This window comes from Aedes aegypti, chromosome 3, assembly GCF_002204515.2.
Source record: "Aedes aegypti strain LVP_AGWG chromosome 3, AaegL5.0 Primary Assembly, whole genome shotgun sequence".
Lineage (NCBI taxonomy): Eukaryota > Metazoa > Arthropoda > Insecta > Diptera > Culicidae > Aedes > Aedes aegypti.
Genome location: NC_035109.1, coordinates 273,313,287 through 273,327,681, shown reverse-complemented (window position 1 = coordinate 273,327,681; position 14,395 = coordinate 273,313,287). Strand labels below are relative to the sequence as shown.

The 14,395-nt window shown below is 37.6% G+C and overlaps 1 protein-coding gene across 2 annotated transcripts in view; it reads right to left on the bottom strand.

Annotated features, from left to right (window-relative positions):
* Positions 1 to 14,395, bottom strand: part of LOC5565490 — a 254,527-nt gene that overhangs the window by 67,149 nt on the left and 172,983 nt on the right. For both annotated transcript variants that reach the window (XM_021850276.1, XM_021850277.1), the window contains exon 5: positions 2,221 to 2,509. In XM_021850276.1, coding sequence (XP_021705968.1) covers positions 2,221 to 2,509 — 289 coding nt within the window. The remainder of the gene's footprint in view (positions 1 to 2,220; positions 2,510 to 14,395) is intronic.

Genomic DNA, 14,395 nt, shown 5'->3' with positions numbered 1-14,395 from the left:
CTGACTTTTCCTACAGTTTCACTTGCACTTTTGGAAACTGTAAATATTTCTATTCAAAACTAACTATATTGAAAAAAAAAAAAGTTTAAAACCATCATTGGACATCTATAAACTAGAAGTCATGAAATCTATGTAATGCCAACGAAACATCCTGCATCTCTTAAGGGTATGTAATACTATTTAGTACCGACAAGATCAAATTCGCCCCCGCGATCAATTGGACCCCAGATTACTTCTTCTTCTTCTTCTCAGCATTACGTCCTAACTGGGACAAATCCAGATTCTTAGCTTCGTGTTCAATGAGCACTACACAGCTAAAAATATGTTGTAAATTTAAGTTTAATTTCATGCACATATTTGGAGCATCAAAATAAACTGAAATGTCAACGATAAATCGCTTATTTTCCAATCAAATGCACACTAAACTTACACGATTTTGTAACATTCAAGCATATGTGGTTGAAATCTAAACGAAATGCCGTAAAAATAGTGGAAATTGGTTTCTTATTATTCTATGCCTCAGTATACACTACATTGGAATTTAAATATTTTTATCTGTGTACCACAGTTCTTAACTGAGAGCTTGTCACCTCTCCAAAGAAAGGCCGCATGAGACGGAGACAAAAAAATGATTTAAAAGAAGCTGCGATAATGGTATCATTCTTTGACCAACCAACAAAAGTGCAGCATCCACAATGGTTCGAACAATTAGCGGAACCATGACGCCAAAACCCTTAATTCGACTCATTCAGGGGACAAAATAGAAGTTTGGGTTTCACATAAAAGAAGATGAGATTTTCTACTTACGATTTATTGTGTACTTAGCCTAGATGTCCTTATCCTACTGTCTGTTGTGTGGTGTTAGTGTCTCGCGGTGTATCCCTCGGCGATATCCAGCATGCACCGCCCGGGCAGATGGACCAAAACCACCGGCACCATGCCGGCCTCTCCACTGCTTGGTAAGCCATTGTGGGCGCACAACTGCAACCGCCATTCCCAAATGGTGCTTGTGGGAAGAAAAGAAGGCCTGAATAGGCGACAAAACAAACACTTTAGCTAGGGTCACACACTTTCGGATCTAGTTTCAAACTTCGCTATTAACTGGTCATTCTCACTCACCGATCTCTAGTAATTAGTCATCTTACAATGGTACCACCATCCTATCGCTTTTGGTGATCAGATTGGCCATATAGCCTTAGCCCATAGTTCACCACAGATCTATATTCTAGAAATGGCTAAACTTATTATCACCTTCTAATTGGAACTAGAACGGACTCACTCTGGTCAGAGTTTGTTTTTTCACTTGTTTCAACTTTCACCTTACATGCACTCTGCTTGGTAGTTAACCAGAAACTGCTGCTGATTGCTCCGTAGGTACGGGTTATATCTACGTAGATGGTACTCTTCTCTTTAGTCCGACTATGAGATCTACTCTGAGTGAGTGCGAAGAGATGTTGTTTGGTACTAATCCAGATAGAACGGGTTGTGTTGGATCCCTACCTGTGTGGTGACCCATCGCTATCACTATGACCTATATACTTCAAGCAGTGGTAATACACCCAGTGGAGACTGAGAGGCTTACGGTGAGATCAACTGTTAATTGGCTACAATTGACCCGACAAAGATTTGTTCTGTGGTATTGTGTTGTGATTGTGTAGTGACTTGAACATGATCGTAGTTTAACTCAAACTCCTGTGTTGGCTTCAGAGATTTAGCACATTTAATATCTCACGCGAGCTGAGTGGCGTGCCAACACAGTGGTTCGGAAGGGCAAGTTACAAGCTTCTCATTTGAAAAAAAAAGTTTTTACTATTAAGCCAGAATTTTACTAATGAAAACTGTTTTTCCACATAAAATATGTATTATTTTAAGCACATTACCAATTATTCATTAAATTATCATAAATCTTGAATTTGCTAATTATAATTTTTTTCTAACAAAGCACGGTGCTCACTATGACCCACCTATCCCAACGTCCGTGGAATGCAATCATAGTTTCATTGCGTGACAACAGAATGCAATTTATGCAGGTGGATGTACATCATGCAGGCATAATGCAATTTCACATGATTACAACCGGAGGGATACAATAAAAATTCAAAGGACTAAATTTAGACATGATCGAACAGCAAGCATAAATTCCCCGGGTATAAGTTGTGCAGCATGCATAATACATCGCTGCTAACAGCTTTTCCGCCCCCAGGCTATAATTAAACCTACCTTTTCTATCAAACACTGCAAGTGTTCGTTATCGGCAAAGCGGTAAATGTAAATACCGATCACAAATCCGCCGAGATGTAACAGCGCAGGGATGATGTAAATGAATATCATTTCGCTGGTATTGAGCATTATTGTCTTCATAATCGAACCGGAAACGGTTGCAAAACCAACGCTCGTCGGAACCGGTGTGGTTACCGGAGCTGGAAAGTCATCGTTGGTGGTTGATATCTGGTGTGAGAGTTCACCGATGGCGGGTGGAGGGTCCAGTGTTGAGAAGCCTCGGTCACGTCTGGAATGAAATTAAAAAAGTCTTACATTTTGTGTAAATTGTTTGACATCCATTTTTTGTGTTCGGTCACCGTTTGATTCATGCTTGATAACGTTACTATAATTAAAGTGCATATATACACACACACCAAATTTTGAGTTTGCCTTCCAGCAAAATGAAATGCTGGAAGGGCTTCAGCAATTTATATTTTACTGGTTATTCAGTAAAGTAAATAATGTTTGCTGCATAATCAGCAAACTGGTAGTTTACTGAAATGATCAGCAAAACAACTGTCAAAAACGTAGTTTTTTTTTCATCTCGTTCAAAAGATGTCTTCTCCATGTAACAATGGATGTTTGTATCACACCAAATTTTTATTGCTGGCAACCAGCAAAAAATTGTTTTTTTTTTTGTTCTGTAAGTCCAGCAATCCTTCCAGCAAAATATATTCTGCTGATCGTTCAGCAAACTGGATTGTCAGGAAATTGACAGATCTTATGCTGAACTTTCAGCAATGCGCAAACCCGTTTGCTGAATAACCAGTAATTAAATCCCAAACAATATTTGCTGTACAACCAGCAATTCGTGAATTCGGTTTGATAAATCAATTACAATTTGATTCCACATAAAATAACATATTTAATTGCGATACATATTTAAATTATACAAACATTTCAATGGATTACTTTCAGTATTTGGTTTTTCATTACGCTGTGACTTTCCCGTTTGCCACAAAGGCCTCCGTGATGAATCTCTTGTGTCCAATGGGTTTTTATCTTAGAAATGACAAAATCTTCAGCTTTTCTGTGAAGGCTGTGAAGGCTTCCAGCATTTCATTTTGCTGGAAGGCAAACTCAAAATTTGGTGTGTAAGTATAAAAAATCGTTTCAAAATGTAAAATCAACAAACAATTGGAGACATTTGTTTATATTTCCAGGCATTGGTATTCTAGTCTTACACGGTTTCACAGAAAAGTTGAAGAATTTTTCATTTCTAAGATAAAAACCCATTGGACACAAGAGATTCATCACGGAGGCCTTTGTGGCAAACGGGAAAGTCACAGCGTAATGAAAAACCAAATACTGAAAGTAATCCATTGAAATGTTTGTATAATTTAAATATGTATCGCAATTAAATATGTTATTTTATGTGGAATCAAATTGTAATTGATTTATCAAACCGAATTCACGAATTGCTGGTTGTACAGCAAATATTGTTTGGGATTCAATTACTGGTTATTTAGCAAACGGGTTTGCGCATTGCTGAAAGTTCAGCATAAGATCTGTCAATTTCCTGACAATCCAGTTTGCTGAACGATCAGCAAAATATATTTTGCTGGAAGGATTGCTGGACTTACAGCACAAAAAAATCAGCAATTTTTTGCTGGTTGCCAGCAATAAAATTTTTTGTGTAAATCACATGATATTTTGGGAGTGTGTGGGATATGTTTTGTTCACGATTAAAAAATATAAACCCTCCAGACCAAAACTGAAAATTACCTCAGTAGTGTATAAACCAAGCAGTGCGTACTGCCAGGGATTAATTGGAGAGACGTGAAATTGGATTTTGCGAACGAGATCATCCTTGGATGTGGATATGCATTGGTTGGATTATGGTCAACTCTGGGTTCGATGAAAAACTTTCCGGGTCGCATAGTTGCGATGTGAGAAAATCCAGTAGTAATCACTATTCATTGCACGGCATGTACACAGTCACAGCACTATTAGCTGGCAAAGCATACATATATGCTATGTTGGTGGTGGTCGCCCGTTGATGTTGGCTGCTAGCTGTCCAAAAAATCTGCAACTCTGACTAAGGGGAGTTTTAGGAGAAATGCACCAGTCGGATAGGGATAGCTTTTCAGTAGCACAATGACAATCAAGCTCTTCAGCATGGCTTAATAGTGGTCATTAGCGTGTAGCAAACAGCCCAAGTAACCACAAGCATTAAGGTATTACCGTATATTAACTTTAATTCAACGAGTACAATGCATCATTGCTTTTATTCTGCAATATGCGTGCAGTAATGCTTTAATTCCATTTTATGAATGCAATGTAGCATTGTTCTATTGTAGCAATGAAATGTGCATTAATGGGTGATATACGGTTATCATTCAATGCTTCATTGCATCATCTTACTCAATGCTTCATCGCAACAAAAATGGCAAGATTTCATTGCTCTATCTATCGTCAATCCTTCCCTCACTCAGGCAAATATACTATAGAAATACTTAAATATCCCTTATGAAAATTCGCCACAAGAAATCTTGTTGAAATTCGTAGATTTGTCATACGAGAAACCAGAATTTGAAACCAAAAAATAAGCAACAACCTGGAATTGAACTAAAAACCTTACGATTGATAGGCCCGTGCGCACACCCTATGGCTATCGACGATTCAATGAGCTGAGGTGCTAAATAGATACATAAAATGTGAAGATTTAGCCCCACACAATGAAAACAAAACAAAATCTCAACAGCAAAAAAGCGACAGCCGTGGTGAACATGGAAGTGCAACAGTCATGTCCACCAACTTATTGCGCACTGCACCCCAAATTGGACTATCACAAAATTTGTAGAGTGCAAAAAAATTGTGCACGCTTGCATCGGATCATCAAAACGTATTGGGTACACTTCTTCGTTGAACCACAAGGAATAAGTGCACTAAAAACACCATCATGGTTCGACATAACCCTGAGCTGCTTACACACTTTGAATGAGCTTACACACTTGGGACGGTCCAACTTGAAGTGAAATCGACAATATTTATCACTGGCAACGAAAGGGCGCTGCTTGAAGTTGCACAATTTTCCCGGCCAAGACATGCAGCATTCATGGTCCGGAGGATAGGCGCGGCGAGTCATCGAAAACATCACACAATTAATTTGGGTTCAAATCCCAGCAAAAGGAAGTAAACTAAATACACATATGAATCATACCAAAAAAAGCAACGCTGACTTGACATTCAATGAACAAAAAAATACAAAAAAAAATTGTTTTTCTATTTTTGATCCTTTCCTTCGTGCATTAAGTACACCTTTGCTAAAGCTTTTATACGGTACAGACAGTAACTATACTTTAGCAATTGCCAACATAGAGCTAGGAAATGTAGCCGTATTTACACTCTTATAGCGCCCTTTTCCACTTTAATAGTGCATTAATGAGACATGTAATGCAGTATGACTTTATATGCCATTTTTTATAGAAGCATATAAAGTGATATTGATGCAACTATATACAGTTGTACGGTTACTTGGGAGAGGTCTATATTTTTAAGCATTCCATACATACAACTTTTGCGCAGATTGACAATTCATTCTCCTTGGTATTACGTCCCCACTGGGACAGAGCTTTTTGGTCTAACAGCACTTCCACATTTGTTAACTGAGAGCTTTCTTTGCCAAATTTGCTATTTTTGCATTCGTGTAGCAGGCACGATGATACTTTATACCTTGGGAAGTTAAGGAAATTTCCTGCACAGGAAGATTCTGGACCGACCGGAAATCGATCCCAGACACCTTCAGCATGGCTTTGCTATGTAGCTGTGGATGTTAGGACGTTGAAGAAGGCCCCACGGTCAACTCTTCACGGTTATTTTGCCCAACTTTCCCTCTCGTGGACGATGGTCCAGTGAGCAAGAAAATGCCACTCACACTCAGTGGCTATTACCCAGAGCTAAAGGAAAAATAATACACCACTTTTGGAAAAAAAAAACAAATGAAAGCTTGCCGAACGAGATAAGCCTGTATCGGATGGGAAGCAATATTTTTTATTCAAATTTGGGCATAAATATTAATAATCCCTTCATTGTTTTCATACCGTGACAGTTTGAAAGTTTCACAAGTAAATGAGTGTATACTATATTTGAGTTAAATTTCCGTTTTCCGCTTCCATGACTTTGATGAGAATCCGTATGCTGTAATGAAATAATACATTTGAAATAGGAAAAACTGCTAAAAAAAATAGTCCGCGTGACATGGTCATCATTCCAGGGATAATTTTCACAAGCACATTCAGTGCCGCTGGTACCAAACATTGTCACATAAATTCCAAATGCATGGTTTGTTGGGATTCTTCTCGCGCTAAAGACGTTTGTTCTGTGAAGGAAGGATAATAAAAAGTTTGTATTTGCAAATTTCGGAGGCAACCATAAGCCTCACTTTTTGAATTGCTATTTATGCAACCGAATTGTGGAGACGAATTGTTTTTTGTACCCGTAATTCTGTAGGTAGACAATTCGCCTAATGTTGAACGGCTAAGAATTTCGTCTATTGAACAATTACCGTAAAACTAAACATTACATATACTTCGCAATTGGATTAAATGGACAAATTGATGTGATATTTGCGAAAAAGCTACTTGTGCGTGAGAGGACCATGGACGCAGACGTTAACCTTTCGGTTGTCGCGCGCATTTTTGTAACGCGAGTTGTTGGCGCAAGAATGATAGTTGGTAACCCTAGAAAGATGCGATCGTTCTTTTATCTGAAATAGTACAAAAGAAAGGAAAAGTAGAATAACAGAGAAGGAGTTGCGATCTAAACTATTGAATATATCAGGTTTGAAACCAGCTAAAAAGCGTATAACAGCACTGATAATTGTAAGTTATTATAATTCTTTTCTCAAATCAAATATGTATCTAATAAAGCTATTTTCAGTTCAAGCTGATCAACGGAAATATATCCTTTCAATCTGCTCTGAAAAACAGTGTCCTGTTGTGGTTGAACCATCTTAACACGAGTAGTCACTCATTTTACTTTGTACAACAGCCTTGATTTTTCATGTTACGGTATACTTCGTAGATTGGATACTAGTAACATTCATGTTTCTTTTTGATAATCTCATTGAGACTGCTTTAAAGAACAAGGATGGGGAGTATTCCTTGAACTAATCCTAAACAAGATGATGATCATGATGATGATGATGATTTGGTTCTACCATCTATTGTAGCAAGGCATCTGCCTATAGCACTGGAATAATCTGAAAAGCAATTTGATCAAGATTGTACTGTTGCTTGTGAGCAGTCAGTCTCCTGTATGAAGGGCCAAAAATGGATGTGCGGACCCGCAAGCAGAGACACTTGCACGAAACCCGCGTCAGGGGAAGAGAATCTCCTTCCAGAAGAAAGTTTTCACGAACAACTGTAAAATCAAGCCCTCGATTGACAGAATACTCCCAATAGATGGGGTCGAAGAGCCCGCTCTCAATCAATGTTAACAACAGGGAGGAGGCAGTCCCAAGCTCCCTGTCCAAATCGCTTCATTCGAGTGCCCTGTTGGTCCCAGCCCAACCCAAAGTACATACAATAGTAGAAATATAATCAAATATAATCCATCATGAAAAGATCTCACCGGCATTTGGTTATAGTTGGGTGCTTTTTGGAGCACATCGTTTTGGACCACATTATTGGTTGCTTAGCACACCGAAAAAAAGCACTCCGCTGAAATCGGTCACCAGTTTTGACACCGCTTGCATGTTATCATTGAACATTGTTACACACACGCACATAGAGCACTTGGTTGCATCACTTGGTATTATTAATCTGTGCGTGTATTTTCATTGACAGCCATCATCATCATGGAATGAACGCGCGACTCGCTTGGTGCGTTTAATCCCGCACTTTTCACCTCACTCACTCTGCCCCCACTTGATGCATCTTATATTATGCGTATGCATGTATTTCGCACCACTTTTCTCTTTTTTCATCTCACTAACACACTCATGTGTTCTTCTTCACCTCATCGTAGTCAAACAAATCGCGGCGTCACTTTTTTTTTTCAAATTCAAATCCGTTTTCTTTAATCGCTCAATAATCTCTCGCTTATGTACAATAATATGTAACATCACTTTTTATCTTGCATGCATCAATAAGCACATTTTTATAATAAAACACTTGTTTTTTCACAAAATCGACTCCGGCATACAGCAACACGGCCTCTCACCACTAACCGGCGCGCTATTCTCCTTGAACTAATCCTAAACAAGAACATCAAAACCATGAATATTGCTCTTCCCGGCCACGCTCATCTTCACCGTAACTTGGGATAGGGGGAGGAAATGTTGATGTAGCGCTTACTTAAGAGCCAGTTCGCGAGAGCCGCAACCCCTTCTTGTATTGATGTTCTCCGATCAGGCTGAAATTTTCAGGGATGATTCTACTATATAAAAGATGATGTTTTGCAAAATTTTAGATTTTTATATTAGGGGGAAGTGGGACAAAATGACCCCCAATGATTTCATGTCACTAAACATGCAAAATCACAAAAACTGATATAACTATAGTAAAAGTGCACGGATTATGTTGAAATTTGGCATGAATACTCTACGTTATATGAACTTTGAGATTGGCATGGTATATGGATTTTGAAAGTACTTCAAATCGAGAAAAATGAGTTTTTCATAAAAAAATTAGTGATTTTCAAATCGATTGTTTTCTTACCAACCGAACTAGGTCAAAAATCTAAATGTGACGTTTTGTAGGGTAACTTATGGCCTTTCATTTGAGGTGCATTCCAGATATGCCGTTTCAAAAATTTTCGAAAAAAAATTTTTTTTCGGGGTAGTTTTTGAACTTGAGCCATTTTGCGAGTACCGCAACCGCCTTGTCTAGAGAGGTTGTATTGATGTTCTCTGATCGAGCTGAAATTTACAGGAGTTGTTTTCCTATATAAAAGAATATATTCCGCAAAATTTCAGATTTTTATATTAGGGAGAAGTGGTACAAAATAACCACTAATGATTTAATATATAAAAACATTCAAAATCAATTAAAGTGCTATAATAGCGATAGTAAAAATAAACGAATTTGCATGAAATTTGGCATGTTTAATTAACGTTATATGAACTTCAAAATGAACATAGACCACTATTGGATGGTATTTGGATTAGAAAAATGTTTCAAATTGATAAAAAAATAAGAGGTTGTTTCCGAGATACGACCGTCAAGTTGACGTTGGATAACGTTAGCTTCTTCTATTTCCTGATTTAGGACCGTCACGAACTTATGAAAGATTTACCTAGAAATCTAAAAATCTAATCAATTTTCAAACTATTTGTTGCATGTCAATTCTGATCTATTATGGATATTGAGTGTTATTATTTGGTTGGTTCGGTTAACACTTCAACACCGATAGAACCGGTCGATGGAAGAAGAAGCATGGGCGGTAACTTTTGCTCTCCAAATAAACAGAGAAAGAGTTTTGGGTGATCTGTTTGTAGTATGAAAATGATGTCCGTAATAGGGAATGCATCACCAAACTCGCAACTAATCAATGATCATGACTGCGATAATTGACAAGAAATTTATGAATGAAATGGATCACTTGAGAAATGCGACCGTTCCTTATGAATAATCCCAGAGATAATCATATTCTTTAGTCCTTACATTTAATAGATGGAAATAATATCCTTAGGGGCCATCCATTTATTACTTAAAGGTTCATGGGGGTTTCAGATTTCTCACGCGCCATACAATTTATATTTTAATTTATTTTTATTTCTATACGAAAATCAAAGGGGGCTGTGTACAAGACCCGATTGCATGACGTTAACTACGCTGCGTCCTCGGAAACAGCCTCAAATTGCCGTATTGTCAATTATTCGTAATTAATCAATTATTGTATGATGGAATGAGATGAATTAAGAGATTATAGCAAGTATGTGGTAAACATATTAGGGAATATTATACAAATAACTCTTTAAAACACATTTGTTGGCTCTGAAAAGGGTCGATTGAATTGTTGAATTTGCGTAACACGGACACATTTTGACGGCGCACTGGTTTCAATCCTCCTCGCCCGATGAGATTTGCGATGCGCATGACGATGTGCGCTTCAACAAGCGGCTTTGGTCGATTTTCTTCAGCCATCTCGTACAACAGCTTGCCTCTGGTGGCGAGGAGCTGAGCAGGTTTGGAGAAGCTCTTACCAGCTCGAAAGCGAAAACAGAATGAAACCAGATTCAACGAAGGAGGGATGCTTTATACCCTTAGAATAGCAGATGATGCTCCTCCTTTCATATTCTTCGTTTTCTTATCTGGGAAATAGGCTATATGAAACTGATGTCTGGGTAAGGGATGTACAGATTAGCATTATGCTGTTATTGCAACCCGACGGCACTGCAGCAGCATTCTCGGAAACAGCTCCAAATTGCCGTATTGTCAATTATTCGTAATAAATCAATTATTGTATGATGCTATGAGATGAATTAAGAGATTATAGCAAGTATGTGGTAAACACATTAGGGAATATTATACAAATAACTCTTTAAAACACATTTGTTGGCTCTCAAAAGGGCCGATTGAGTTGTTGAATTTGCGTAACACGGACACATTTTGACGGCGCACTGGTTTCAATCCACCTCGCCTGATGAGATTTGCGGTGCGGATGACGATGTGCGCTTCAACAAGCGGCTTTCGTCGATTTTATTCAGCCATCACGAACAAATTAGGGAATATTACACAATCAACTCTTTAAAACACATTTTTTGGCTCTGAAAAGGGCCGATTGAATTGTTGAATTTGCGTAACACGGACACATTTTGACGGCGCACTGGTTTCAATCCTCCTCGCCCGATGAGATTTGCGGTGCGGATGACGATGTGCGCTTCAACAAGCGGCTTTGGTCGATTTTCTTCAGCCATCTCGTACAACAGCTTGCCTCTGGTGGCGAGGAGCTGAGCAGATTTGGAGGAGCTCTTACCAGCTCGAAAGCGAAAACAGAATGAAACCAGATTCAACGAAGGAGGGATGCTTTATACCCTTAGAATAGCAGATGATGCTCCTCCTTTCATATTCTTCGTTTTCTTATCTGGGAAATAGGCTATATGAAACTGATGTCTGGGTAAGGGATGTACAGATTAGCATTATGCTGTTATTGCAACCCGACGGCACTGCAGCAGCATCCTCGGAAACAGCTCCAAATTGCCGTATTGTCAATTATTCGTAATAAATCAATTATTGTATGATGCTATGCGACGAATTAAGAGATTATAGCAAGTATGTGGTAAACACATTAGGGAATATTATACAAATAACTCTTTAAAACACATTTGTTGGCTCCGGAAAGGGCCGATTGAATTGTTGAATTTGCGTAACACGGACACATTTTGGCGGCTTTGGTCGATTTTCTTCAGCCATCTCGAACAAATTAAAGAATATTACACAATCAACTCTTTAAAACACATTTGTTGGCTCTGAAAAGTGCCGATTGAATTGTTGAATTTGCGTAACACCGACACACTTTGACGGCGCACTGGTTGCAATCCTCCTCGCCCGATGAGATTTGCGGTGCGGATGACGATGTGCGCTTCAACAAGCGGCTTTGGTCGATTTTCTTCAGCCATCTCGTACAAATTAGGGAATATTACACGGACGGTGACGCCTGTGCCGCTCGATCTAATGAACCAGAATGACCACGCTAGCCTCCCGCATGGCAATGACAGCGGAGCACTGGCTGGTAGCGACGATTTCTGGCCGAAAACGATTGCTGGCTGGTGCACTCAAATGAGCGGCTTCAGTTGCTGCGGCTCCGAAATGCGTGGTTCTTCGGTTCTAATGCGTGTTGTATTCGCGTCCTATTGAAAACTGAACTGAGGACGCGAATGACTCTCGAAATTTGCTCGCCGACCGTGTTCACAGTCTGACGGCAAAAAGAAGAATGAGGGAAGAAGCAGGGTGCGGTGCGCTTTTATAGTGGGAAGCGGAACCGAAAAATGTGCTTGAACGTGATTGGTTAGATAAGAAAGGCCGTTGAAAGGCGAAAGAAAGGCTTTGACCGTTTTACGATATTTCAATAGTTTGTTGCTAATAATCAATAGTGTCCTCCATTTGAATCGACGCGTAGATAAATTTCCAATCGATTCATGGATAAATATTGAAAATCTATCGATAAATGACTGAGTTATTAGCGGTCAAAACCTGACCATTTTTCGTTACATGCTCAATTTTTCGTTTTTCTGAATTGTACCCCCATATGTTGCCGTAAGACGTTATCTAACGTCAAAAATCTGTTTTTTTTTTCAAATCGACTTATATTTTTGTCAACCGAATTAGTTTAAACGAATAAATATGAAGTTTTGTAGGGAAACTCAGGAGCTTTCATTCGCGGTGTACCGTAGTGAATCAAAATTCGGACGGTACCAATATCCGGACACTCTGATAATATTTACCAATAAAATGCTAAATTGACAACATTTATACAACTATATTGAATGAAAAAATGGCTGTTTTTGTAGTTATTACGACGTATTGGCCTTTCGGAGGTCTGTTCAACAAACTCATCAATGTCCCCGATGAGATCAGCTCAAAGGTATAAATTTATTGGTTAGAGATAATCGTATAGCATATTTTTATTACTTACATTTGGTCTCTTACTAGGCAAACAAATTCAAATTTTTAAATTCAATATAGGGTAATTCAGGTCGCTATCTGTAATTATTCAGTTTTAATAAGCATATAGTAATAATATATAAATTATAATTCACTTAATAAACGATTTTGCATTCACGGTTGGGTGACAAAAGGTCGAAAGACAAAATGTCGAATGCCAAAACGTCGAATGCCAAAACGTCGAAAGGACAAAACGTCGAAGGGACAAAACGTCGAAAGGACAAAACGTCGAAAGATAAAATGTCGAATGCCAAAACGTCGAAAGGATGACATGTCGAAGGAACAGAACGTCGGAAAGAAAGAAAATGCGATTGTCTGAAAAAACATTTAACCCTCTAATACCCAATGTTTTATTTTCGATCTGAATATCGTTTTTAGTTATCTTAATCGTTCTAAACACGTTTTGAGCAATGATTTGTTTTTGTTCGTTAACTAAATAAATTAATGAATTATTTTTGTTCGCAAATCTATGAATTTTTGATTTTTGTAATTTTTATTTTTGAACATCCCAATACTTTTTCATTTTTTTTGAAGCCTCTTCTAGGTACTGATTTTTGGCAATAATAAAAATACAATTTTTCAAACAATGTTCAAAAATTCAAAAGAGTTTCAAAAGTCATAAACACTTTTCTCATATGCGTGTTATGCATCAATTTTTAAGCTAAAATAAAATCATTATGATTTCCGAGCTACGAAAAAAATATACAAAATTCCAAAGGGTACCCTGCTTAAAGGCGGGATTGGATATTATAGAGTTAACTATTTGATTACTAAGGATTAATAAAAAAATCGATAAAGATGAAACGTGAAATCCAAAAACTATACAATATTTGAAATAGACAAGCCAGTAATTTTTTTTTTCTAATGTTATTACCGTTATACCGTAATATTTCACTGGTCTGGAAAAGATTAGAAAAAAATATGAAAACAATCGATACTTTTCGGAAACGTTTAAGATTTTTGTTTAATTTTCAGGTTATAAAACAATTATTTAGCTATCTCATCAAAGTGCTAATTTTAGTCAAACATTGAAAGGAATTCTATAATATTTGCTTGAGCTTGACGTTTTCGCAGTACCGCTACGTAGAACGTTAATGTTCGTTTGAATATGTTTGAAATTGATAATTGTGTCTAGTCTTTTTGTTTTTTTAAATTCTCTACACAAAAATTAATCAATTTATAGAAAATAATTGAATAGTACACCCAAAACAAGACTCAATCCAAAAATTAAATAATATCGTTTCATATAAAGAAAACGTATAGTTTTCTTACAGAAAATGTAAGATTTAAATACAAATACCGTATATGCAACGATATTATACAATATTTGTAAGGTTTTCATGCACAATCGTAATTAAATCTGGCAGTCACTTGTTGGGCGTATATATTGAAAAACTTGCTGGATATCTTGATTTCTATGTATGTGATCCTGAATATCTATGAAAGAAAGGAAAATCAATCTTTCAAGTCAATTGTACGTAATCGACAAAAGAATGAGTAATTTTTAAAGAATAAAGAATTCA